Below are 27,671 nucleotides of genomic sequence, written 5' to 3' on the forward strand. Positions count from 1 at the left end.
AGATGTCAAGAGCCAGCACCTGGGATTTACAAGTGCTGACACGACCTTTGTGTCCCATCAGTGACATTTGACATTTAGCAGTGCTAAGCTGGGGCATTAGGAAAAGCTGAGCTCAGCAAACTTTCCTCAACACAGACTTTTAAGTTGGATCACATGGTTCATGGAATGGGATGGAAATATCAAAAATGAGTGGTGACACAAGACCCAAGGAAGGAAGTAGTCAGGTGCTCACAAATTACAAACATAAATCAGGTTTTCAACTGAAGTGAAGACCTTACACTTACTGTTCTGCGATTCTGATAGGGCGGTGCCCCGAGTCTCGAGGAAGAGAGATCCTGCAGCAGACTCCTAAGAGTAATGGCGTGAGGAAGCCTGGACCAGTGAAGGTGGCTTCAGGAGAATGGGGGATGAATATTCACTACACTCAGGTACAAAGCACTCTTGATTAAGGAAGGGCACAGACACAGAAGCAGTAACAAGCTTTTGAAACCCCCCAAATATCCCAGTTAGGAGATCAGTAGTTCCTACCTTCACCACTTTCCATGCCTTCTACAAAAATCCCTCCACACTGAGGGAGAATCCAGTATCTGCGTCGGTACCGATCCTGACCAAACATCATGGAGCGTAGGGAGTGAGAAGCATCAAAGAGCTTTCGTCTGTACTGGCTCTGTTGCTGTGGAAAAGTCGTCCACATGATTACATCACAGACACTGAGTGCCTTACAAAGGCATTTTATATCCACTACACCACCCTATTGCACAGCAAAGGGAGAAAGGCTGCATCCCCAATGCAGGGATGATTCCAAAACAAATGAGGAGGACAAAGATCTTAGGTTCAAGTAGGGCTTAAATGGTAAGTCTAATTTACCAGGATCTTCGTAACAAAACTGTGATTGCAGATGCCATCAAACATTACTAAACCAGAGCAAATAGGCCAATTCCAGTGTACTGCCAAAACACTTCTGCATTAGTTAATCATGCTCACATCTGCTTAGCTTTATACGAGTGCTTTGTCAACAATGACTAATTTCTGACATACAGCCACGGGTTAAATACAGATACAGGAGGATATAGGCATCTCACAGTACTTAAAAACTAACTGTTCTGCCACGAGTCTGAAGGAGGGGAGGCTCAGAGGGAGGAAAGAGAACCTCGCAACCTCTCCTCACATTTTTCTTATAAAAAGACTCATTTTAAATTTTATTAACGATATTGAGACACAGACATAATATAATCTTTTTTTTTTCCGAGACAGGGTTAGCCCTGGCTATCCTGTAACTCACTCTGCCTTCAGAGTGCTGGGATTAAAGGCATGCGCCACCACGCCTGGCCAGAATATAATCTTAATAATAAATACATAAATATACAGTTTATAAATCTAAAGTAAATGAAACATAAATACCCAAATATAAAATGAAATGAAAATAACCAAACTATTACTATGAAACATACAGAAATTTGAGTAATGAGTTCCAAGAAATTATATCTTTACTAAAACTTTAAAGTTATCATTTGAAGCACCTGGAACGCGCCATAGCTTTGGATACACGCAGTGCATTCAGAGCCTTTGAACACTAGCATTGAGCCTGTGAGGCATAAGAGAGGACCTGTGTAGAGTTCTTCTGTTTGATAACTTATAGAAAGCTTGCTTTTACTTAGCAGTCAGAGAAGCGAGCCCTTTCAACACGGATTTTAGAACCCTGCACATGGGGGCGGGCACAGGTCTGCAGTGCTTACTTTGCTCAGCTTTTCAATCTGCTTTTCTAGCTCCTCGACGCTGGCTGTTTGGTCACCTTCATCCTAAACATAACAAAATGCAGTTAGTCACCTGCTGGAAAGTCTCATTCTCTAATCACCAAATACACGAACATATCAAACCCACATACAAACGCACACCCCCACACCTACATTATATAAAGTAGTAAACGAGGATGCACAGGGTCTCAAGGGTCTCTTCTGAGGGTATTTTTCTTTGTTTTTCTGTTTGCAGCGCTGAGGGCTTTACGAATACTACAGAAGTGTTTCAACATTGAACTGACTGAGGTGTACCCTCAGACCAGCGCTTGTTTAATGGTAGTGCTTAGAGAGAAAAGTGAGGGCTATGGCTGCCAATTAATTTTTGATATTTCTCTGGCCATCTTTTCCTGACATTTCTTGCAATACAAAGCACTTTTTTCAAAAGTCACTACCACTTATGCATATACATCAGAAGAGACTATACCTAGTGAAAGGAAGGCAAAGGAGGAGAGACTGTCAAAGTTTTATCATCATCTATTATTTATATACTTCTTATCAAAGTCCAGGGACAGAGTAATTCTGGTTATTATGTCTGAACTAAAAGTAACATGAATTCTAACTGGAATAAAAGAAACGTCCAAAAGACAATAGGCCCCAAATCCTTAAAACCGGACTCTCAAATAGATGCTTATTATATATTGGTGCAAAGCAATCTTTTGATAAACAGGGCAAATGCTTGAGAATTTACTAAAGCAAAAATAGCAATCCAATCAATAGAAAATTGGAATAAGGTAAAAAAAAAAATAGTTATGTACCGCCAAACGGAACCCCCCCAACTTTGCACTTCACAAGGAAACAATGTCCAAAACACATTGCTCAGCATGATGTGCTGTCCCCAGACACTCTTTTCTATGTTTCCCCCAGCTCATGTCTACCCTAGCACATATGTCTTAGCTAATGGGTGCAGAATGCTCACGGGAGTGTTCCTCCAAATGTTCTTCATGGGCACATTACACACACTAAACATCTTCCCTATCACACCAATTAGCATTCTATATCTATTCTGTATATTAAAAAAAAAAAAACCCAAAACAACCAAACTTCTTCACTCATGGTGAGGTCTCAGTGCTGTATCCATCTTTAGTAAGGCTGCCTGAAACTAATGCTGGACATATACATTATTTCTCACTAAGTCTGATAAAACCCTTTAAGGCAAGGGCAGTGAGCAGGTATAGCACGGTGTGCCAGTGGTGTGAGAGAGATCTGAAGTTCAATCTCCACAGCTCTAGGGAGAACTGGAGGGATGGTGACAGCCACCGGTTCCTAACAGCAGGGATCCACTCAGAGCAAATGCGGTTAATGATTTCATGCTAGTCAAACTATCGTGGGGGAGACTGACAGAAAGCAAGATGCCAACAATGTCATCAGGTGATACAAGCCTAGGGGACCACTGTCAGACGCCTGCTGAGTAAAGTGTCTGGACACACAAAGCACACCCAGTTTCTTTACTTCGGTCCAAGTGTCTTTCCATTTACAGCCACGCCACTGACTTGTTCCTTGATTAGCACAAAACAATTTAAGAGACAACTTCAACATTACTTTCAGGCTGGGAGCATGGCATGGACAAGCCTGGTTGGGGGAGGGGAGGAGGAAGAAAAAGGGAGATAGGGAGGAGGAGGAGGAGGAGGAGGAGGAAGAGGAGGAAGAGGAAATCATCTTCAGATGAAGAAACCGGGGCAAGTAAATGTTACAAACTGAATTCAAATGATAAGCCCACGGCCTTCAATTTCGTGTTGTTTTTTGGCAGGTTGCACTGCTCCTGTTCCCTCTTATACATGAACCTGAAATTGATTACCTCATCTTCACAGATATCGGTCTTCTTTCCTTTTTTGTCATCTTTATCTTCGTCATCTTCCTCATCCTCATCAGCTTGGTCATCGCTGTCCTCATCGTCATCATCGTCATAATCACTGTCTCCTCCCTTCCTTCTCCGCTTGCGTCCTGGTGTGGCTGTACCCAAGGGATGTTGCTCTTCCCCGAGGTCAATGCCCCCTGAAGCGTCTCTCTTGCCTGTTTTCTTAGCATGAATTATCCTAAGCCTTTAAACATCAGAAGGCACAGAATAAAAAGGTACTCTTGCCCCAGTTAAGATCATAACTTTTATGCGGTCAATGCTAGGCTCTCCCTTCTTTCTGAGGTCCTGAGGATTCAGCCCTTAGTCATCAACCACTAAGACGCATGCCCCACCAGGACTTGGCGTCTTAATTGAGTCTTATTTAGTAGGTCAGCTGGTCTAGAAATTTGTGACCACCTCCCCCCCCCCCCCGCTTTCTCCTCCTAGGTGCAGGGATTACAAACAAGCAGTGACACATCCACATGGTAAGCTGAGTCTTAAACAAGAAAAAATGGTACTCGTAGGGTAAGCAATATATCGATGGCAGTAAAAAAAAAAATTTAAGACGTATGTTTCCACAAGTTATAGAATATTAAAGTTCCGTGAATCATCTGGTGGTAATTGGAAGATTTTAGACAGGGAAACTCTGAGATGAATATCTCCATCGACGTTCAAGTGATACTTCCTAATTTCTTTTTTTCAATAATTCATTAATATTTTAAATTTCATTTGCATTGGTATTTTGCCTGCATGTCTGTCTGTGAAGGTGCCAGATTCCCTGAAACTGGAGTTACAGACAGTTTTGAGCTGTCATGTAGGTGCTGGGAACTGAACCAGGGACCTCTGGCAGAGCAGCCAGGCTGCTAACCACCAAGCCATCTCTCCAGCCCCCAATTCTTCCTGATTTCTATACTGCGTGCCTGACTAAATTTCAGTTCAAATTACTGCAAAGAAACTAATCTTGTAATCTTTTTTAAAATTCAATTGATTAGTTTTCATTTTATGTGTTTTACCTGAATGTATGCAAGGGCTCTACGTGAGTGCCTGGTGCCCACAGAGGACAGAAGAGGGCACCAGGTGTCCTGAAACTGGATTTACAAATGGCTGCAAACAACTATGTAGGTGCTGGGAATTGAACTCAGGTCCTCTGCAAGTGCACTAAGCGCTCCCAACTACTGAGCCATCTCCCCGGCCCCCAGACTGTTCTGCCTCTGACTGTTTGTTTTAATTTGGGAATGGGTACCACTATGTAACCCAGGCTGGTCTTAAACTCTGGATCTTCCTGCCTCAGCTTTCCAAATGCTCGGATTACAGGTACACATCATATGCTTTGAGAACGATTCCCTTCTACAGTTAATAAATGTACTGGTATTTACTTCCTGACTAGAGAGTAATTAAATTTTAATGTTGAATAATTGTTCTTAGATTTTGTAGAGGCAGTTTTAATAAAAACTCGCTAAGAAAAAGGATAGTCTCAGGTATTAGTAAAGACAAAAGCAATATGATAGCGACAATAATAGTGGAAAACATGGCTGACTTCAGAGAGAGGAGAAAGACCTCTTCAATAAATCTAATTCTATTTATTTTGAACAAAAGTTTTTTTAGTTGTAGATTCCATCGTTAGTTTACTATTCCAGATTAAGCAGTATCTTTCTGGTCAAAAGAGTTAAAATTCCACTTCCCAGCCCACCCACCAGCCTCCCCGGAACCTCCCACCACCAGCAGGACAGCACATTAACTTACTTGCGGAGTTTACCTTCCACCATCCATTTATCTCTTCTCAAGTTGGACATGTATTCAATGTTCTTGTCAATCTCACTGCCAATACAAAAATGAATGAAGAGATAGATCCATTTATGCAAAATACCCACTTAGTAGGCATAATCACCTATTTTAGTAGGTAAACACCATTCCACTTCTACATGGCTTTATGCACACATGGGCATTTACTTTAAGAAGAAATCATTTCTTCATTGGATAAAATATTGCTATTAGGAAATTTACTTTAGTTTCAAAAATAGAGCGCTGTAATACCATTTCACAATTGTTCATAAAAACAGCATTCCTATGAGGTTGGTACATACTGAAGGAGTGATTATTTCCAAGTTCATCTTGAAATGAGGATGTACACGGATATTTACGTAAGTGTAAACGCCTACTGGTGCACAGGGAACATTGCATTACATGCCCAAATGGAAACTAAAAGTGTGGTGTTAGGTGGTGGTGACAGACAAGTGCTGCCTCTGTTCTTCTGAAACAGCAAATGTTAGTGCTCTCTGCATGCTGAGTTTACATGTGTGCGCAAACGTCTGAAGAGCCACTCAGCACTAGGACTGTTATCATGCTTATGCAAAGTGAAAGGGTTCCCTCAGCCAAAGCTGAATGATTACATTCTTGGAAATATTCCTAAAGAATACAAAAAGTAAGTAACAGTCATGTTAATATATCATAGCTAAGATATGGACAGAAGCCTTAATATGCCCACCAACAGTACAAATAAGTGGCACTGAATACTCTCAAATGCCTTTTTTTTTAAAGGTAAAAGACTAAAAGTAACGTATTTCAAATTTTTAAACAAATGAAGACCAAGCACAGGATGAATGGTGAACCTGAGAAGCCAGAACTTGAAATGCTATTTCTTTCATTCGTATAAAGTACTAGAGTACCAGATGGACTTGGAATCTTAAATGTGATTAAGTACTTTAAAAAAAAAAAAAAAAAGGAATAAACTAATTCACTAGCAAGCTAGTAAAGGAGGGTTATGGAGCACACAACCAAGTAGTGGCTGAGTCAGTCTATGGATTTCTAAGGGAAATCGGATCCTTAAAGATGCCAAGGAAGGGAAGTTCTGGACTGCTATAATGGTTCTGGATTCCAGCACTGTACCAAACAATAAAGCAAAATTTCCATCACACTAAGAATTAGCAAAATGCTTAAACAATACAGGGCATAAAGACTACAGAGTCCAAATATACAGAAAGAAATTGAAACAGTATTGGTGGCATCTCTAAATGATGATTTATGATTTTGACTTTCTTCTTGGTGCTAGTCTGTAAGTCCAAAGTTTTCTATAAGCAATGTGGCTGTCTCCCTATGATCTTCAAAACAGGAAAGAGCTGACTTACCTCACCACACTCTTGCTGCATGCCAGCTCGTTAATGAGGAAGGCCAGGAGGGACGCTTTCTGTGCTGGAGTGTGAGCCTGAAAAGCTTTAGTCTTCAGGCTCTCCGTCAGCTCAGTCTGTCCACAGTGGGCCTCCAGGAAAATCTGCAAAACCTCGGACACATTGTCTCGATTCACACCAACATTCAGCAAATGTTCTCCCAGAGCTGTTTTTGCCTATGAAATTTGGCATTTTTATCAGTGTTTACCATAGTCATTCATGAAAAAAATAATGTTAAAATATTAGTTTATATACTCTAGATGTTACTGATAGGACTTTATTTATCACAGATTTGGAGTGGAGATAAAAACAGATAAAATGATAGATAAATATTTGAGTGTTCATTCTGTTCTGTCCCCTTGTTAAACCCTTAATTCAGGTACAGAGAAGAACCTGAACATAGGCAGAAAAGAGATGACAATCAAGTCAATCAAGCATTCTTTGTCTCCAAAGATGTTTGCTAACTCCTGGCAGAGTAAGGCTGATCAAAGGCACAATGACTATTTTCTCCCTTTATGTACGGCACATGTTTTATAGGTAAGACCAACACGTAGGCATATGGGGAGGGCACTGTATCTGGAAGCTTATCCTGTTAACATCTTATCTAGAGCCAAGCTCCCTGGAGTGTGTATGTGAGCAGGAGGACAGACAACTGGGCACAAGGAATGCCTATGACCACTACAGAGTCAGCACCGTAACCGATGGTTTGGCCTATTGTTCCTAGCAACTGACAAAGGAAAACTTAGAATAAGCATGCAAGTTCTAAGTCCTTCATAAATTATGAATTCTGTTTTTGACATACCTCACTGTACTATTTCCTTAAATTGACTGGGACTTTGCCTATAGCTAGAGCAATAGAGAGTAACTGAGAGATGGTCTGGTTCATATTCTTAGGGTCTAACAAGATTCTTCTACATTTGCTAATTGCAACCTATGATAAATCTCCATTAATTCCAAGACATATAGGGAAGCAATGAGGTAGAGAGAAATCAACACAGTCCTCTGCTACCAGGAAAGTTAACTAGAAACACACGGAGAGTACACACTTAAAACAGTTGGTTATAGTTCGGAGTTTTTACCTTGTATCCTGTTATTAGACCTGGATCACATACAGCAGCTGAGAGGAGCCTCACAAGCAAGTCTTGTACTTCACCCATGCTGTCCCCTATATTTAGCAATCCCTCTTGAAGAACACTGAGGTTTGGAACATCAATATTCACATCAAAGCCCAAAACTTTACCAAAGTTTCGTAAGAACTGCACCACCATGAGACAGTCTGAAAATGTGGTTCCAGAGAGCACAAGTCCCGGGATGCGAGGCCACTCTGGCAAGGGCTGCAAGCAAAACACAGGTAAAATGTAAAGGTTTAAAAATTAAACCAGGACCTTATTTGTACATACAGTATTATGTATGAATTCAAGTGTATGCACACGTGCTGACACTAAGTGTCTTCCTCAGTTGCTCTCTACCTTACTAAACATCTATCTATCTATCTATCTATCTATCTATCTATCTATCTATCTATCTCTATCTATCCATCCATCCATCCATCCACCCACCCTCCTACCTACCTACCTACCTGTTTGTGTTGTACATGTACAGGTATGTGCATGCAAGTTACTGGTCTGTCTGTCTGTCTGTGTTGTGTGGATGTGGGTATGTGCATGGAACAATGTGCCTGTGGCCATCAGAGAACAACTTGTAGGAGTAGATTCTCTCCTTCTATCACATGGGCTCTGGAGGATCAAGTTCAAGTTGTCAGGCTTGATCGCCAACCCTTTCTCACTGAGCCGTCCCACCAGCCATTCCCCACACTTATGCACGCACTTCACTTTTTGAATAGAGTCTCCCACTGAACCGGGACTGCTCTGTTTAAGACAACCACGGAGCACACTGCCTCTCCGACATTTCCTTGCTGGCTTCCATGGCTGAGTTATGAAAACTGAGAGGTGTTCAGTGATACAGTGGCCACCACAGGGACAGTTGACCTAGGCTTGGGAACTAATGGTTGTTCTGGAAAAGGGGATCTGGAGAGACAACTGGAGGAAGGCATGGCAGGAGTCACCTTTTGGTCTGCTAAGCACATGTCTTCCTTAGGTTTCTTTAGCTCCTTCGCCATTTCTAACTCCAGTCTCCGCTGCTCTAGCTTGCGTTCCTTATTCAATCTTTTCTCATCACGTTTCTCTTGCTTCAGTCGTTCTTTTTCCTTAAAGAGAAAATCATGCACATGAGCATTTAATCCTTACAAGTGTTTGAAAACACTCTAGTGGATATATTTCAACAGTGATCAGATTATTATTATTTCAACGAACAAAGTCACCCTAGGAAGCCTAGGAAGAAGTTTAGAATTATGCAGAAACATGACCTACTCTGCTTTAAGTATTCCAACTTCTGGGTATCTTAACAAGCCTGAGCAAATGTGTGTGCACATCTGTGTGTGGCTCTGTGCTCAGTTCTCACCTCAGCCATACATATGCTCCTGAGCCCCTGAGCTGAGCTATGGGCACTTACAGGCTGCCTGATGTGGGGGCTAGAAACTGTAGTACTCTGCAAGAGCAGCACACATCCTGAACCACTGAGCCATTCCTTCATCACTGGCAGCTACTGGATTATTAACTAAATTATGGATGGTAATCATATTATACATCTTTAATATATAACCAAAAACTTTGAAATCTAAGGACTATATACCCTTAATATTAGATTCAATGAAGATTTCTGTTATTCAAAACTTGTTTGACCTTTTGTCTTTGTATGAAAATCTATGGTAATTGAGGCATGCGGGCTATGAGGCATCTGTAAAAGCTGAGATAACTGGTTTCGGCAAGTTGTGGCTGCAGGATGTGACAGGGAGTTCACACTAAGAAGAGGAGCTGAATGTACACTTGCAGAAGCAGCTCTTCAAGGGCGATTACCTAGCCTCAGAGCATCTGCGATAAAATACTAGCTGTCATCACAAACAACAAGGACAACACTGACGGTAATGGCAAAAGCATCACAATGTTTGGTAATATCAATATAGAAACGACTACCTTTGATGTAGGGAATGATGCTGTCAGAAAGAAATTAAGAAACTTTCTATTATCATTATCACTACTTTAATGTCACAGATCAAATACAAGTCTCATTCGTTCAGAGGAGAAATAACAACTGAAGGTTAGGGATATTGGGTCACTGAGGACAGTGCTGTGTTCAACTCCTAAGATCAATGTAAAGCCAGATCTGGTTGCTGTAACCTTAGCACTCAAGCACTCCTACTGGGAGATGGGAGGTAGAGATGGGAAAATTCCTAATAGCACATTGGCCAGCTAGTCTGGCATAAGCAAGAGAAAACCCAACCAACCAACCAACCAACCAACCAACCAACCAACCAACCAACCAACCAACCAAACTCCAAATACCTAAAAAGAAAACCAAAAACTGCAACAAACAAACCCCAAATGCCTCCATCAGGGAACACTGTGGGGGAAGAGGACCCTCTGCATGTCAAGTTTGTAAAAATCTGAACTTTCAGCTGATTCTATCTTACTAGTCTACAAACTTTACAAACTAACCGCAGGTTAAGACACGTAAAGCCAACTCACCCTTCTGGATTAAAAGCCGTTTTATTTTCTTATAACATTAGATCTTAGTCCTGACTTCTCAATTCCCTCATCTCTTACTTTTAAGTTCCATGTCTGACTATTTTATACCCCATGTATGGCATTGCTTCCTTTCTTCTCTGTGTTGGCTCTCAACAGTCTATGAACCCATCTAGCACATGGAAATGTTAAACATCCTCTTCTGTCACCCATTACCGTGGTCACAAGGCCTCATCTACAGAGTAGCAGCGCTACATGCTTCCTGCACGTGTGGGTCGTCATGCCACGCCTTGCCCCAGACCGCTCTAGCAGCAGATCCCTGGTTGCTGGAGAAGGCCACGGCCAAGTGGAGCAAGCAAGACACAGAGCTGAGGACACTGCACATCTAACACTGCAAGCAGCCTCAAGCCTTCCGTCGGGGCTGCAGGGTAGTATTGCTGAATATTAGTAAAGAGCTAGAGGCCGGATAATGAGGGACCTTTTAATGCCACATACACGAATCTCTGTTCATTTGTACATTGCCTCTTTAGTTTCCAGGTTACTGATTTATACAGACATTTTGGGAGGACAAATAATATTTATATTTTTGGACTGTTTACAATAAAAATGTACAGTCAACTTATCTATTATAATTCAAAAGGCATTGTGAGGATATAACATAAAATATAACATTCGGCATATCCATCCCTGCAACTCAGTCTCCAAAGCCTGGAGACTCTGCTGGTGCAGCCAAGGGAAGCAAAAGCGACTGCAAAGCCACTCTCCTCTGCACAGACTCAAGACTTCCATTCCTAACCACCAGAAAGGGACTCTAAGGACACAGTACAGCAAGAGAAGAAAAAAACATTAAATATTGCTTAAGATTCACAACCTGCTCATTTTTTGGATTTGGGATTAATCTAAACTACCACAGCAATTATCAATTTAATAACTGAGAATATTCTTCACTCAAAGTGGCAAATTGTTAATGATTATTTATGAAAAGAGAGAGAAAAGTCACCCAACACTGATGTCCACTTCATGACATTTACTTCAAGCTCACCTGCACATTATAGGTACACAAGCCACAAGGTAGCTCTGAATGCTTGAGATATGTATGGATGACATTTATATTTATCGAGTATCAGTTGTAACTAGTGGCTTGGAACATTTATCCAATTAAAAATATAGGACTATAAAATAGAATAATTATGAAATTCACACTATTTTTTTTTTAAATGGAGATATTTAGGAAGTCAGAAACATTTGTGGAACCTTTTTCATTGAAGACAAGTATCCACTATCTATAATGGCAACATGGAGCCTGAGTATGCATTGAGCTGTGTATGCCGTGTATATTCTGTGGAGCTGTGTTTGGCATATATATTCTGTGGTTTGGGTGTGACTCATATAGAACTACCTGCTTCTGCCTCCCAAGTGCTGAAATTAAAGGAGTATCATTGCCACCTGGCAAGACTTGTAATTAAAATATTTTAAAAGCTTGTCTGGGGCTGGTGAGATGGCTCAGTGGGTAAGATCACCCGACTGCTCTTCTGAAGGTCCAGAGTTCAAATCCCAGCAACTACATGGTGGCTCACAACCATCCATAACAAGATCTGACACCCTCTTCTGGAGTGTCTGAAGACAGCTACAGTGTACTTACATATAATGAATAAATAAATCTTAAAAAAAAAAAAAAAGCTTGTCTTACTTTCTCATGTTCCTTAAACTAAGCTTATTTATAGAGATAGGTAGTCAAGACAAATGTGTTTCATACTGTATTACTTATACCGAGTTATAAAAATATTTATGAATTATATAATATACTAATGAGCCTTCAAAAAATAGTATACAAAATAATTTATATAAATCAGGCTAAAAAAACATTTATTTACACAAAGAAAAACATAGAAAGTAGGTTTCTAAACCAGAGAACCAACAGTATAGTAAGTTGGGATTCTTTTATTAAGACTAGTAAGTATATGGACACAAAGAACGATAAACACTACCTGTTTAGGCAAGGCCCTTCATCCTATCTGAACAACGAGTAAATGCTAGCTATCAATAACAGAAAATGCATGAAGTATAGAAACTCACAGAAACTAAACAACTCACTACTGAATGAAAAATGAGTCAAGACGGGAATCAAGAAAAAGATTTCAAACTTTTTAGAATTTAATGAAAATAAAAACACATTTCCAAACAGTGGGATACAATGAAGTTCTACGAGGTAAAACGGAGAGATCTCATATTAGTAACTTAATGATACCTCAATGCTCTAGAAAAAAAAATACACAAAAGGATTAAATGGTAAGAAATATTCAAATGTAGGAATGAAATTGAATAATAATAACAGAAATAATACAAAGAATCAATGAAATGAAGAGTTTGTTCCTTGAGAAAAGTCAGCAATGTTGACAAATTTTCTAAATTAATAAAAAGATAAATTCAAATGAATAAAATTAGAGGTGAAAAGGGTGACCTAACCGTAGACACTGAGAAAATCCAGAGAATCCTAAGAACATACTTTAAGAAAGAATCTATATCTCACCAAACTGGAAAACCTGAACTGAGTGGATTAAGTTGGTGAATATATATATATATATATATATATATATATATATATATATATATATATATATATACATCCCACCAAAGTTAAATCAAGATTAAATAATCTAAACATACCCACAATGCCTAGTAAAAGAGAAGCAGTAATTAAAACTCTTCTAAGAAGTAAAAGCCCACAGCAAAACAGATAGAGTGCAGAATTCTACCAGACCTCCAAAGAAGAACTAAAGTCAATACTCATTAAATTATTCCACAAAGTAAAAACTAAAGGAACATATACTTATTCTTTCTTATGAAGACATTATTACAGCTGGGCAGTGGGCGTATACCTTTAATCCCAGCACTTGGAAGGCAGTGGCAGGCTGATTTATGAGTTCAAGGCCAGCCTGGTTTACAGAGTAAGTTTCAGGACAGGCAGGGCTATACAGAGAAACCCTGTCTTGAAACCCCCCCCCCCAAAAAAAAAGACATTATTACATTGATACAAGAGGCATGGTCTTCCAGAAGACCTGGGTTCCACCCACAGCACATGTGGCATGCCTAAATTTTATACATAGAATAAACTTAAGAGTTCTGATGGCAAGAATTTATGGTTGGTATGATTAGTATTCGAATGAAGATGCTTGGCACCTGTCTATACATGCTGTGACATTAGTTTTGTGACGTAATGATTACAGTAATAAGTAGGTACTGTTATGTAAACCAATACCATCCAACACTCTAAAGAGAATTATTAAAATCTCAATCGGGAAAATTAACATACATTCTAGCACTTGGTTGCCAACTTTAACCTTGGGTTTGCTTCTGAAGCCAGACAGCATGACAAATCTGTACTCCCTACAACATACAACTATCATTTGAGGAAAACAAACTTTAATTTCTAAGGCAATATTCTTCAAAACACACACTTACTTCTGCTTTTTTACGAGCTTCCATAGCTTTCATAAGCATCACATGCTGTCGCCTTCGCTCCCGTTCCTGTCAGGCCAGATAAAATTAGGAAAACAACTCAACCACAGTTAAAGGCTTGGTTTTCAAATAGAAAACAACAACAACAACAACAACAACAACAACAACAATAACAACAACAGAAACAAAAACTCAATATAGCATGTTTAGCATTTATAGACAAGTCACGGTAAATACTAAATATAAGACAAGAATGGCCATTCTGTGCATGTTTTAGTTCAGGTTTAGAAAGCAAATACAAGAGCAATCGATCAACAGCAAGGTGAGGCAATGGGCATGGAGACAGTGTAACAGAGCACACGAGGTTTACGGATGGTCAGCTGGGATGCTCCTGAGACGCTGCCAGGGCAAAGAGCATAACGGTTGGCTGGAACAGGTCAGTTACCTTACATCTGCTATCAGAGGAACCACAAAAGGCTACAGCCAATTGTACTCAAGGTTAGATGGTTCTTAAAATTTAAGATCAGGTAGAAATTAATCCATAATCGCTTTTGCATCGTGGTTTTAGAATTAAGTTAATTTTAAGTACAAAATCATTTTAAATCCAATAATCCACCAATAAATTAGAAAGATTTTTTTTTAAAAAAAGTGTTTATATGAATTAAGTTAAACTAGTCATGGTTCATATATATATGTATATATATACCAATGAAATGTGATATTCCTATTTACTGATGTCTGGCGCTTGATGCACTACTTAAAGGCACAAAAGCTGTACCGGTGGGCTGATAGTAATCTAAAATGCCCACTATGTTACTATGGTAAGAATTACCTTAATTTGGTAACTAATTTTAATGTAAAAATTTCATATTATTAATGTTTAATCAACATTTTAGTTCCAATATATTTGGTCCCCCAATGGGATATTTCTAAAATTTGACTATAAAACCAAGATATATTTCATATTCTCTCATCAAGCAAATTCAAAATTCCCATTGCACTTAATGGCAGTTTTGCATCTACAAGGATGGGAGAATATGAGTCATGAGTGTCTCTAAATGCATATTGAGTCAACTTTCCATGTGACATCAGTAACATACAGTTTTAAACAGGAGTTTTATGCAATTCAATGACAAATCTTAGAGACGTATCACACTTCCTTATAGACAGACAAGCAGATGTATGCAATGCACTGTGCTGTAAAGCCATGCAGCAGTATGTAATATGACAGCAGCCAGTGCTACACTTTATGCATTGCTATGACAACCATATCACAACCAAATCACAATGCGGTGTTAGATGTACAGAAATAAACATACCCATACCATATCTAGTCTATGCCTCTCCAACTCCTGGGAGAAAGAGTTGGCACAACATTATGGAACAGAAATCACAGAGTCATAAAACCAAATTTAACCCCCCAAAGACACCAATACCAAAGCAAGGCAATAAACTGTAAGAAAAGGGAAAACTTAAGCAGAATTATTATTAAAGAGTATATTTTTGAAGAGTCCCCCCCGCCAAATAGTTAAGCAAAGTCATGAAGTGCTGTTCACAGCAGTGCGGCTGTGTGCATACAGACCTGGTGCTTCAGAAGGACAGCTTGCTGTCTTCTCAGTTCTTTCTCCTTAAAAATAAGAAACTTTTGATATATGGTTTTTAGGGGAGACTGGGACCACACTAAATAATAAAAATTTCACTTTCTGTTTTCTACATTTTTAGTACTCTCATAGCTTTAGTCACAGAAAAAGCTGACCATTCACTCTTTCTTAACTTGAGATGGCGCTATCCATTTGCTTCCTACCACTAAGTGCATGGAGTGATCTGTAGCAAGGACATTTCCGCAGGAGTTACCTCAACTTAAAGTTCAATGGATTACTGGACAATAAACTTCCACAGCAAAAATCACTGAGCTGAATGAATAGATTGTCAAACATAACATATAAAAACCATGCATTTATATTAAGTTACTCAATTAAATATGATTCAAGTCTTAAAATTAGCTTACTAAAGCCCTCCCCTACTCTTAAGTATGGATGCATGTGTGTGCACACATGCATGAGCGTGTGTGTATCCACCAGTTCACAGTACAACCCCAAGGGGATGAGGGGTGGGGAGGCACAATGCAAAACAATTCTATAAGATTATTACCTATTGACTATTGTATAGTAAAATAAACTCTAGGTGAATTTAATATTAAGGGTAAATATAAAGGAGTACAGAAGAATCAAGAATATTCTTTATTCTAGAGAACAAAGTAAGGGATTTCAAATAATCATAGAGTTATCATAACCAGAGTTAGGATAGAGCATAAGGACAGCTTTGCTTAGCTGTGTTAAGTTCTGCTCCATCTCAAGTACACACCGACGGTGTCTCCGAACAAAACCAAATGAGCTAACAACAGAACCCTGCCTTGGCTTTACCTGATAATACTGCGCTGGAGCCTACAGCACCAGCAAGCTCAGTCAGCTGCCCCCATAAACACTCACTACAGGTTAAGAGCTGAGCAAAGAGGGAACAGGACAGGGAGTCATAGTCAAGTCACCCCCAAATTATAGTACAGAAATATAATGGACTGACTTTACTATTAGGCAGTGACAGTTAACAGCTTTGTCTCTGTCTGGGTCTCCCTGTTTCTTTATTTGCTTGTATATTTATAGACAGGGTCTTGCTAGGGCACTGCACTGGGCGTCTGAGCCTCCTTAGCCAGCCTCCTGACTGTCAGCATTACAGTAAGCAACACAATGCCTAGATTATGCCTTTATTTTTAACAAATAGAACACTGCACATGAACAGAGTTATGAGGGACAGTCGGATTTGGGGCACGGCATGAACACAAATGACAAGCCACTAGTTTGGGAGATCACTCTTATCAAGCAAAACTTAAACCAGGAGCCATGCATTTCTGATTGATGTCTTTGCATTTCTGATTGATGTCTTCCACTTACAAATATCAAAACTTCACATAAAACCTACATTAAGAAATAAAAACATACAAAAATATACATAGAAATAAGAGCACACATTTACACACATTTTTCAATAATAGTTTTGAGAAAACGCTTTTTCTCATGATTGGTGTTATGCAAATGAAGTTTTTATTTCTAAAAATAAAAACTCTTGATTCTCAGCTACACTAACCTTGGTTCGTTTCTCGGCCTCCAATAATTTGGCATTTGCCGCTTCTTCCTTCTTTTTCTTTTTAGCCTGTGCATGCAAAACAGGTCTCAAGTCATGCAACAGCACCGCTAAGACATGCCTCACCAGGTACAAAACGGTCATGTAACTAACACATGTGCAGACAATCACAAATACCCCCACCACAGCACATAGTCTCCAGTCTACAGATTAATGGCAAAATATATATAAGCACCCTGAGAAATCACGAGACAACAAGTTTTCTTCTACAAACGACAAACATCTAAAATAACATAATAACTTGGCACTTAAGAAAACTGAGTGTCATTTACTGCATTTGTGGGGAATGTTTAAAAAATTACTTTTTGAAGAAATTTAGAAAGAAATGGTACTAATGGATAATAGAACCTCAAAATAAATTGGTAACTCGCTTTAAAATACACATCTACTTTTTGAAATTTCCGTTCATACTTGATATTTTAAATAAAGAAAACCATTATTTGGCTATAAACATTAACTGAAATGTAGTAATGAGCTTTGTATATTGGGTTTTGATTCAGTACTTGTACTCTGACAGCCAGCAGGCATCATGCTATTACCAACTGAAGTCACATGCCATCTAAGAATCTCTAACTATCTGCTAGTTGTTGTTCATTTGTTTTAAGAAACAAATGTTTTAAATTTGAGAGTTGTAAAATGAACTTGAACTGTGTGAAGGAGCACATGTGCATTCCTAGGAAAAAGGAATATCACACCGAAAGCTTAGGTCTGCAGGCAGCAGGCCACACAGTGGGCTTTAAAGCAGCATTCGGGGACAGCTGAAGGTGAAAGGTTTCAAATATTAAAACATGAAGGGCTATTTTCACAATATTCGAAGGCAATAATTTCAAGACCTATGAGGGTTTGAATACAGGCCAGGAAACATAATCTGCCTTTTTCTTGATGGGGCAATGGTTTCTAGCACTGATTATTACCTCAGATTGGAACCCAGTGACACTTTGGGGGGATGGGCTGTTGAAAACTGCTATGTAGACATTTGCTGGACCGGAGACCTGTTCATGCTAAGTCCTCTTTTTCTGAATTTCCTCCAACTGCTTTCTAGTCAGCTTGCAGGGAAGAGGGGACTGCTGGAACCCTGATAGTGATATGCTTCCTGCACTTAAAACTACACTTTTATAAACATTTGTTTCTAAGTCAAAAGAAAGTATCTGTGCCCTAAAGGGTTTCCTGACTGAGCACCATGAACTGCGACCACCACTCAGGTCTCCCCTCTCCTCCTTTCCGCCTCTCTGCTGTGTGCTGTATTTCTGGCATTCCAGCGGACGATGGATGAACCTACCGAGGAGCCTCAAAGCCCAGCCCACCCACACCTTTCTGCAGACACTTTTTAGTGGTCGCACTCATTTGAACTGATGAGGAAACCCACGCATCTCACAACTTCCAGGACTCTGAGGATCATCTGAATTATATTAAGAATTCTACCTCAAGAATCTGCTGGGCTCTCAGTTCTTTCTCCATTCTGATTTGCTGTATTCTCTTAATTTTTTCCTGTTAAAAAAATGATGAAAATTCGAGATGAATAAATATTACAGTAATAAGTTTTAACTGGAATCAGATAACTTAAGACATGAATAACAAATTAGCAAATGCTACTGAATCCAAGATTCAGTTATCTGTGAAGACAACTAATATTTCATGTCGTAAATTCATGAGCATAGAGATTCTCATAATTGTAAGCTGTAAATGTTAGATGAATATAGAGAAGATAAAGCAAAGCTAACTAAATTTATTATAAATTCAGATAGCACTTACAAACAACTGAAATTACAAATAAAACAAAAAATAAAGAAAATTAAAAATACATAAAGCTACTGATGAGTTACTACCGCTTACTGAACTTGTACAAATAACAGTATTTTTATGAACGAATTCATAAACATGCCTTTGTCAGCTTGCTATTAATTTAAAGAATGCTTTAAAATGATAACTATAGCTGGGCGGTGGTGGCGCACGCCTTTAATCCCAGCACTTGGGAGGCAGAGGCAGGCGGATTTCTGAGTTCGAGGCCAGCCTGGTCTACAAAGTGAGTTCCAGGACAGCCAGGGCTATACAGAGAAACCCTGTCTCGGAAAAAAAAAAAAAAGATAACTATGTATATAAGGCCATTATTAAAAATAATCTCCAATTCTGAAATTCACTTAACATGTTGACAAAATAATATGAACAATGTTTTCAACCATAAAAATAAACTCATCTATAACTGCTATAACATGATTTTATAATGAATTAATTCAAATTTGTATACCAAGATATTACTTACATGAGATAACCAGCATTACAATACCTAAAATAGTAGTTATATTTTATAATTTGACAGTCATTTAAGTTTTGGTGAGAATTACTATTTTTGAATATTTATTTATTTTTGCCCTTGAATGCTGGGATTAAAGGTGTGCGCCACCAACACCCAGCTTTGGGGTTAATTTTTCAAGTCAAAAATATTTATTATTACCAAAATGTAAATGACTGTCAAAATATAAAAATATAGCCAAATTTAGTTATTGGTCATGCTGGTTATCACATGTAAGTAATTTCTTAAGAGTACAAATTTGCATTAATTTATTATAAAATCATATCATTTATAGATGGGTTTATCCTTTTTTGGTAACAGACTGCAAAAATCTTGATTTGAATGATTTATTTGTGTTTGAAGCTGACTTTCTTTTGTTTGTTTACTTTTTGACATAGGGTTTCTCTGTATGACCCTGTCTATCCAAGAACTCACTGTGTAGACCAGGCTGGTCTTGAACTCTGTGTGCCTCTGCCTCCAGCAATGGGCATGAATGCACATGCACCACCTCCCGGCATGGCAAACATCTTCTTAGTGAACACTTTCTGCTCTTGTCAATCATAGGCTTTAAAGGGGCGTGCTCTTAAGTCAGAAAAGCACTGCCCCATTCTCTCATGTGCAAATATAGGTAGAGATTCTTAGACTAAAGTAATGGGACTTAACTATATTCAGTTTCAAGCTTTACCTTAGTTGCCAAATATATATTATAATACATACTTACTTGCAAACAATATGAAGACTAACGTTATTTATAAGTTTTATATATGTCTTATAATAGTATATACCCAAGTATTGAGATGGTTACTATATATATAAAATACCTTTTCTATCAATGAGTTTCAGAGTTAAAACTATATTCTTGTTTTAAATGTGAGGATACTGGGTTCAACACAGCAAATACTTTAGTTTATGAAGAGTCATATTTGACTCACATTCCAGCAACTGTGCTCACCCTACTTCATCGTGATGCTTCCACAATCTTGCAACAAACTGCTTTAAGGGCTTTAGTTGCATTGTGGGACACATAGCTCCCATAGGGATCAGGTGCTTATGCAGCGAAGCCCTGGGCTCAGTCTCCATCACCGGCAGGGACAGGGTGGGTCGGAGGTTTGCAAAATGTGGTCCTCTGGACATAGCACAGTCAGTGCAAAAATGACCTGACAGTGGCCATGACTGCCTGTCTTGTGCCTACACAAGATGGCATTGGCCAGCAATCAGGCTACTGGTAGATTCTGGGAAAGAGGCAGTCATTGTCATCAGCTGTGTACCGCTGAGGAATGCAGCAGGTTCCACAAACTACTTCCCACCCATAGTCACACAGAACAGCTGGTTAAACTCAGGGAATGCAAAACAAAAATGAAAGTGCAGTAAAAACAAAAGACATGAATGTAGGAAAATGGGAGGGCACAGGGTTGAGGTATGGGGTAGGAATAAGATTACAAACTGGGGTTGATTATAGCTAGAATGCATGCATTAAATTGCAAACTTTTTTTTTCAAAAAAAATTACATACTAAAAAAGACAGTAAGAAAAAAAATTCTGGAAATTTTTTTTTTGTCAATATTTGTGTCAAAAATATCCACAGAATGAGAAGAACAAGATTTGACTTTATTCTAGATCAATGCTACCTTGCAACAATCATTTTAGGGCCACATGGCACACATCTGCAATTCCAGCTACTCTGTTGACAGATGCAGGAGAGTCACAAGTTACAGGGCTGCCTCCGCAGCATGGAGACACTCAGACTCAAAAATGAATTACAGTAGGAGAAAATAAAATGGTCATTATTTAGCAAAAAAATTGAGTAGGTTCGTCTTATAAATGTCTATATATGTGTGTGTGACTAATTTGATTGAATTAATGTTGCTGAAAGCTTTGAAGCCTAATGCTGTTTTAATTAGCAGCGTAGAATATGAAGATTTACATCCCAGGCACTTGACTTTAAAAATCTCAAAGCTGAATTTAAAGTAGCAAGATAATTTGATATATCTTTGGTCAACATAAAATCAAAGAAGCTACAAAAAGCATAACAAATGGCAATATTCTTAAAAATGAACCATAAGCATACATACTATTAAAGACTTAAAATACTTAAAATTAATAAATGCATTACTTAGCTTACATATTTTAAGTCAACCTCACAACATCTGGGAGTCACAATAAACAAAGGAAGAAATTTAAGTTTATAACTTGTGATTTTAAATTCTGGTAAGATACACTTTAATGATGGTATTTTATATGCACTTCCTTGGAAGGCACAGTGCAGTCCACTCACCAGCCACCCTTACCTCCTTTACAATAAAGGCAATGGAGACAGGAGGGGCTGAAGGAGTCCAGGTGGATCACAAATCCTTAAGCAGCAAAGCCCACATTTAACTCCGGGCTCCCTGATTAGAAACTCTAAGGTCTGAATTCCAAGTCTACAGGAACTCACTTGGGTCACACTTCTTTAGTTAATTCTGGAGGAAATATCAGAGATGAGGGCAGCGTCTCCAAGCCACGCGCTTTGGTTAGAGCTTCGACCATAGTAACACACGGGCTTCCACTTTAGGAATACACTGACTCCCTGCTCTTTCACAATCTGTAAGAATACACGCTCTCCCTGTTTCCTCTGCTCTAGTGATGCATCAGCTGGTGGAGATGGGAGATAGCTCACACACCTCGTCACTTAATATTCTGCAAATTTCCAAAATTACTTCACTTTACCAAAATTAATTTTGAAAAGTAGAAAGGGGGACCACATAGATACAAGAGAGGATCCTGGGTAATATTTTCTGAGAACATTCAGAAGAAATGAGGGCAACCTGTCTTTCAGAACACATAGAACATTACTAAAGTATGTCCACTATTTACTTGATTTTGATTAATTGAATGTATTGTGTGGCCCATGTTGAACCTGCACCTTCCACTATGTGGCTCCCACGGGTTGCCATCAGGTCAACCTTGTGCAGCAAGTACTTTTACCAGCTGAGACACCCTGTTGGCACTAATACTGTGCATGTTTTAAATAGCCAAATTTCCTTATTAAAACTTGGACGTTCAAACAATATCTTCTCTGCGCTGATAGAAAATCTGAAAATCTACCAGGTTACAAAGTCTACAAGAACATTAAAATACTTATGTTACTTACATAAATGAGGGAAGATCTTGTAGGTTTTCCTCTAGGGACTATGACCTTTCCATCAATGGGGATCTTGAATGCGTATGTGTGTGTGTGTGTATACATGGGGAATATATATATATATTCCCAGACCTGAGTTCCCGATCCTGAATGGGTCTTAAGTTTAACCAGACAGCTGTTAGTCACTCTCAAGATGCTGGTGCCACTGCTGCTACGGGGACTCCTTTCTCCAGGCTGGGTTGCTCTGTTACCATTTTGCTAAACTGATACAGTATGCAACTACCTTCTAAGTACTAACCCTTGAACAGCTAAAACATGTTAACCCTCTAAAACATGTTTCTGTATTAGATGGGGGAGGTTACAGGGAAGCATGACTGGTCAAACTGCAGAAAAAGGGACTGTGTAGTGCCTACCCCATCTATAAGACAACGACTCCTCTCAAGGCTCGAAGACATTTGGGAAGAGGCCAGAAAAAAAACCAAAAAACCAAAAAACCCAAAAGAGCCAGAGTCCCAGGGGACTACATGGAAATAGCTTCTTTTGGGAATCAAAGGAACTCAATTATAGGGTTGCCTACAACACCAAAGCAGTTGACATCCAAGCATGGGCATGAAAAAAGCTAACAAGACCTTACTTTTAGTTAAGAGGTACAGGGAGCCAGTGGCTTAGGAAGGAGGGAGAGTCAATTTTTTTTCACGGACAAACTCCTTGCTATATGGGCCATACCCCAAAAGTCAGTGCTACACACATGTACATATGAACAATACTAGTCAAGACTCAGAAGGGTGGATAGCATATATATATGTGTGTGTGTGTGTATCTATATATACATATATGTGTGTGTGTATTTATACATATATATACATATCTATAATATATGTGTATATACACATACATATACATATGTATACATGTGCATGTGTATGACATATATATACATATATATATCATACATACACACATGGGAAGACAGGGAAGGAAGGAGGGATGGGCATAAAGAAAATTAAATGCACTGATATATAAAATTCTAAAATATAATTAAAATGTAAAAGTAAAGAGGGTTAAGATGGCTCAGATAGTAGTATTTAACTTACAAGCATGAGAACATAAATTTCAATTCCAAAACCCACATTAAAAAAAAAAAACAAAAAAAAACAGAGAGAGAGATGGCTTAGCAGTTAAAAACACCGGTTGCTTTTGCAGAAGTTCGGGTCCCATGATCCACTGGAGGCTCATAACTATCTGTAATGCCAGTTCTAGAGCATCCAATGCCCTCTCTGGTCTTCATGAGTACCAGGCACACACACAGTACAAATATATACATGCAGGCAAACATTCATTCACATATAAATAAATCTTTAAAAAATTTTTTAAATAAAAAAAACACGAGAAAAAAATTTAAGTAACAGAAGGTGTCAACTTTCTAAACAGACAGATATTCACGCCTAACAGTAACTACACAGGAGACGCCAGTGGGACCAATGTACATATACACGTAGTCTTGCACATGTACACACGGATGCCCACGGAAGGCCTGTTTAGAAGTCTGCCCCAGCGCATGAACATACCTGCTGCTTCATAATCTTCATCTGTTCTTTCTGTTTCCGCTTCTCTTCAGCAGCCATTATTGCTGTTGAGGGGAACCAAAGCACATTTGTCAACCCAGAAACCCAGGAGGAAGGACCCGCCTCTTGGGAGTCCCCGCGCCCACCTTTCAGATTCGTGCACCTAAGGACCCTTCCTACCTTGTTGCTTTTTAGCTTCTTTGGCAACCCGTGCCTGTTCCTGCTTTTGAAGTTTTCTCAAAAGTTTTATTTGTGCTGCTTGTCTGGCTATTTCTGGAAGAAAAAAAATTTTAAAAAATATGTCAAACCACTTTAGAAATAAGTTTGGTGGTTCCTCAGAAAATTGGACATAGTACTACCTGAAGACCCAGCTATACCACTCCTGGGTATATACACAGAAGATGCTCCAACATGTAAAAAGGACACATGCTCCACTATGTTCATAGCAGCTTTATTTATAATAGCCAGGAGCTGGAAAGAACCCAGATGTCCCACGACAGAGAAAATGTGGTACATTTACACAATGGAGTACTACTCAGATATTAAAAATGATGAATCCATGAGTTTCCTAGGCAAATGGATGAACTAGAAAATATCATCCTGAGTGAGATAAGCCAATCACAAAAGAACACACATGGTATGCACTCACTGATAACTGGATATTAGCCCAAAAGCTCCAAATAATCAGGATACAATTCACAGACCATATGAAGCTCACTAAGAAGGAAGACCAAAGTGTGGGTGCTTCGGTCCTTCTTAGAAGGAGAACAAAATACTCACAGGAGCAAATATGGAGATAAAGTATACAGCTGAGACTAAAGGAAAGGCCACCCAGAGACTGTGCCACCTGGGGATCCATCCCACATACAGACAACAATCCCAGACACTATTGTAGAGGATTTAGAGAAAGGACTGAAGGAGCTGAAGGGGTTTGTAGCCCCATAGGAAGAACAACAATGTCAACCAACCAGATCCCCCAGAGCTCCCTGGGACTAAGCCATCAACAAAGGAGTATACACGGCTTCAGCTGCATATGTAGCAGAGGATGGCCTTGTCATTCATCTATGGGAGGAGAGGTCCTTGGTCCCATGAAGGCTCAATTGATGCCCCAGTGTAGAGGAATTGAGGGCAGGGAGGTGGGAGTGGGTGGGTGGGTGGAGGAACACCCTCATAGAAGCAGAGGGAGGAAGGATGTGAGAGGGTCTTTCCGGGAGGGAGGGAAATTGAGAAAGGGGATGTAGTGGCTATTCCTGGTTGTCAACTTGACTATATTTGAAATGAACTACAATCCAGAATTGGAAGGCTCACCAGTGAACCTAATCTGGAGGCTGGGAGATAGAAGTTTCTGATCTGGATCTTGGTATGGAGATCTTGAGACACAGTGGTGATTGAATCCAGAAGATTAAGACAGGGAGATCTCCAAGTTCAAGGTCATCTGGGATTAAAGGTGTGGTGGCACACACCTTTAATCTGGGCTACACCTTCTGCTGGGGACCATATAAGGACATTGGAAGAAGGGAGTCTGGCTCTCGCTCTTTCGCCTTCTTGCCNTGTGGGACTCAGCAACTGCTAGATCCTTGGACTTCCATTCANAGCTACTACTGAANCATTGTTGGGATTTGGACTGCAGACTGTAAGTCATCAATAAATTCCTTTACTATATAGAGACTATCTGTAAATTCTGTGACTCTAGAGAACCCTGACTAATACAGGGGATAACATTTGAAATGCAAATAAAGAAAATATCTAATAAAAGAAATTTCAAAGGGTATTACTGACAACTTTAGCTATCTGCCAATTCTCAAAGAATAACTGTGAAACGGTTGCTGTGCCCGTCTCTGTGAATGATGCGGTACTTCAGAATGCTGGGCAGGTATAGAGACACCAGGCAGAACAGTTTGGTAGCGAAGTGCCTGCTCATTTCCCTCCTGGAAAGGCCCACCATCCTGGGGGAGTGGATTCTGTAGAGTCTAACCTTATAGAGCAAACTATTGGTGTTACTGGAAGATAACACAACAGCTGATGGTAAAATCCACTTCCAGCTCCCAATAATGTTCAGGATTTGGAAAGCATAGGCATGTAAACTTGCTGAGTTATGCAAAATATCTTCTATAGAAATAAACACCTCTAGACTGACTATACATAGAGACAGCAACCTCAGATAATGAAATGCTAGAAGAGTATCACAATGATGCAAGACAAATACATTCCAATATTTAAATTTTAATATTTCAGAAGTGAATGGCTTTGTTTTTTCTGAATTATAGATGAAAGACTCAACTTGGTCTTAAGTTGAAAAGTACATGTAATTAGAAAACAGTTTCCTGGAACTGGGAGACGGCTCAGTGGTCAAGAGCACTGGCTACTCTTTCAGAAGACCTGGGTTCAAGTCCCAGGACCCACATGGCAGCTCACGACTGCCTCCAACTTCAGTTCTGAGGAATCTGACACCCTCATATAGGAATACATGCAGGCAAAACACCAATGCACATAAAATAAAAATCAATAAATTATTTAAAAAATAGCTTCCTAAAAGAAGCTACATAAGTTGAAGCATGGGTTTCATAAATTCTGAAAATATCTTAATAAACCCAATAATTTTACTCAAAAGATATATGCACTACTGTGACATCCAGTGCAAGGTACCACTTTCAGCTGCACACAACCCGAGGTGTTAGTGTTGGCCACTTAACAAGCCGTGCATGCCCCGAAAGCCACTGTCACATCCACACTGTCAGATTTAAAGCTTTTTTCTCTAATAACTTAAATGTTCTCGCAGTTTTACAACACTTGGAAATATATTGAAAACTTGCATTTATCATATTCTCAACTATTCTGTGATTTTAATCAATATTTTCTGAATAGTTTAATCCAAGTAGGATGATAATATATAACAGTAACTTCTAGAATTCTCTCAAATAACTCCTTTAAACTGTTTGAAATAGTGTTAAATGATTCATTGTTGCTTATATTTCTACAAAAAAGGAGCACAAAACAATTCATATATTTGTAAATCTAAACAATGTTGTTTACTTTTTTATTACTGTACTCAGTGTATGATGTATGTCTGTGGGCAGCCCATGGCAGGTATGTAGAAGTCAGAGGACAACATGGGGGGACCCACTTCACTCCTACCTTGACATGGGGATCCCAGAACAGAACTCAGACCACGGGGCCTGTAACGTTGCCCACTGAGTTATCTTGCTAGTCCAAATGTAGTGACTGTTTATAGTTGAATGCTTGTGGATGAGGACTGTTCCCACCAAGCCTGACAGCCTGAATTTGATCTTGTGAACCCACATGGAAAGAAAGGAGAGAACCGACTCCTGCCATTTGTCCTGTGACCTTCACAATGTGCCCCCCACGCCACTTCCCTTAATACATACATGTATACAAAAAAGAAAGTGTTGTGTGTTTGTTTTCATGTAGAGAAAGCACACACACACACACACACACACACACACACGTAGAATTGAAGCCCATTACAACAAGAGGGAAATAAATCATGGAATAAAATCAATTTGAAATCTAGGAGAATGAAATACAATTAATTTCTTTGTTACAATACACCTGATTTTTCAAATTTAAATGTTCTATGTTTGTGTGTACATGAGAATACGTGTATTAGAATTGAAAACATAAGAAAAGTTAACATTTTGTCTAC

The 27,671-nt window shown here is 39.2% G+C and overlaps 1 protein-coding gene across 19 annotated transcripts in view; it reads right to left on the reverse strand.

The window, feature by feature from the left end:
- Baz2b (bromodomain adjacent to zinc finger domain 2B) overlaps positions 1 to 27,671 on the reverse strand; it is a 306,980-nt gene that overhangs the window by 18,341 nt on the left and 260,968 nt on the right. For 10 of the 19 annotated variants that reach the window (XM_029536235.1, XM_029536246.1, XM_029536245.1 and 7 more), the window contains 14 exons: positions 24,188 to 24,280; positions 24,011 to 24,072; positions 18,455 to 18,520; positions 16,976 to 17,041; positions 15,417 to 15,461; positions 15,154 to 15,186; positions 13,838 to 13,903; positions 8,860 to 9,000; positions 7,874 to 8,128; positions 6,756 to 6,970; positions 5,374 to 5,448; positions 3,592 to 3,835; positions 1,737 to 1,799; positions 529 to 673 (listed from right to left, as the gene is read on the reverse strand). In XM_029536235.1, the coding sequence (XP_029392095.1) occupies positions 529 to 673; positions 1,737 to 1,799; positions 3,592 to 3,835; positions 5,374 to 5,448; positions 6,756 to 6,970; positions 7,874 to 8,128; positions 8,860 to 9,000; positions 13,838 to 13,903; positions 15,154 to 15,186; positions 15,417 to 15,461; positions 16,976 to 17,041; positions 18,455 to 18,520; positions 24,011 to 24,072; positions 24,188 to 24,280 (1,569 nt within the window). The remainder of the gene's footprint in view (positions 1 to 528; positions 674 to 1,736; positions 1,800 to 3,591; positions 3,836 to 5,373; positions 5,449 to 6,755; positions 6,971 to 7,873; positions 8,129 to 8,859; positions 9,001 to 13,837; positions 13,904 to 15,153; positions 15,187 to 15,416; positions 15,462 to 16,975; positions 17,042 to 18,454; positions 18,521 to 24,010; positions 24,073 to 24,187; positions 24,281 to 27,671) is intronic. The other 9 variants (XM_029536242.1, XM_029536241.1, XM_029536236.1 and 6 more) reach the window with 3 other exon arrangements.

Source organism: Mus pahari, chromosome 3, assembly GCF_900095145.1.
Source record: "Mus pahari chromosome 3, PAHARI_EIJ_v1.1, whole genome shotgun sequence".
Taxonomy (NCBI): Eukaryota; Metazoa; Chordata; class Mammalia; order Rodentia; family Muridae; genus Mus; species Mus pahari.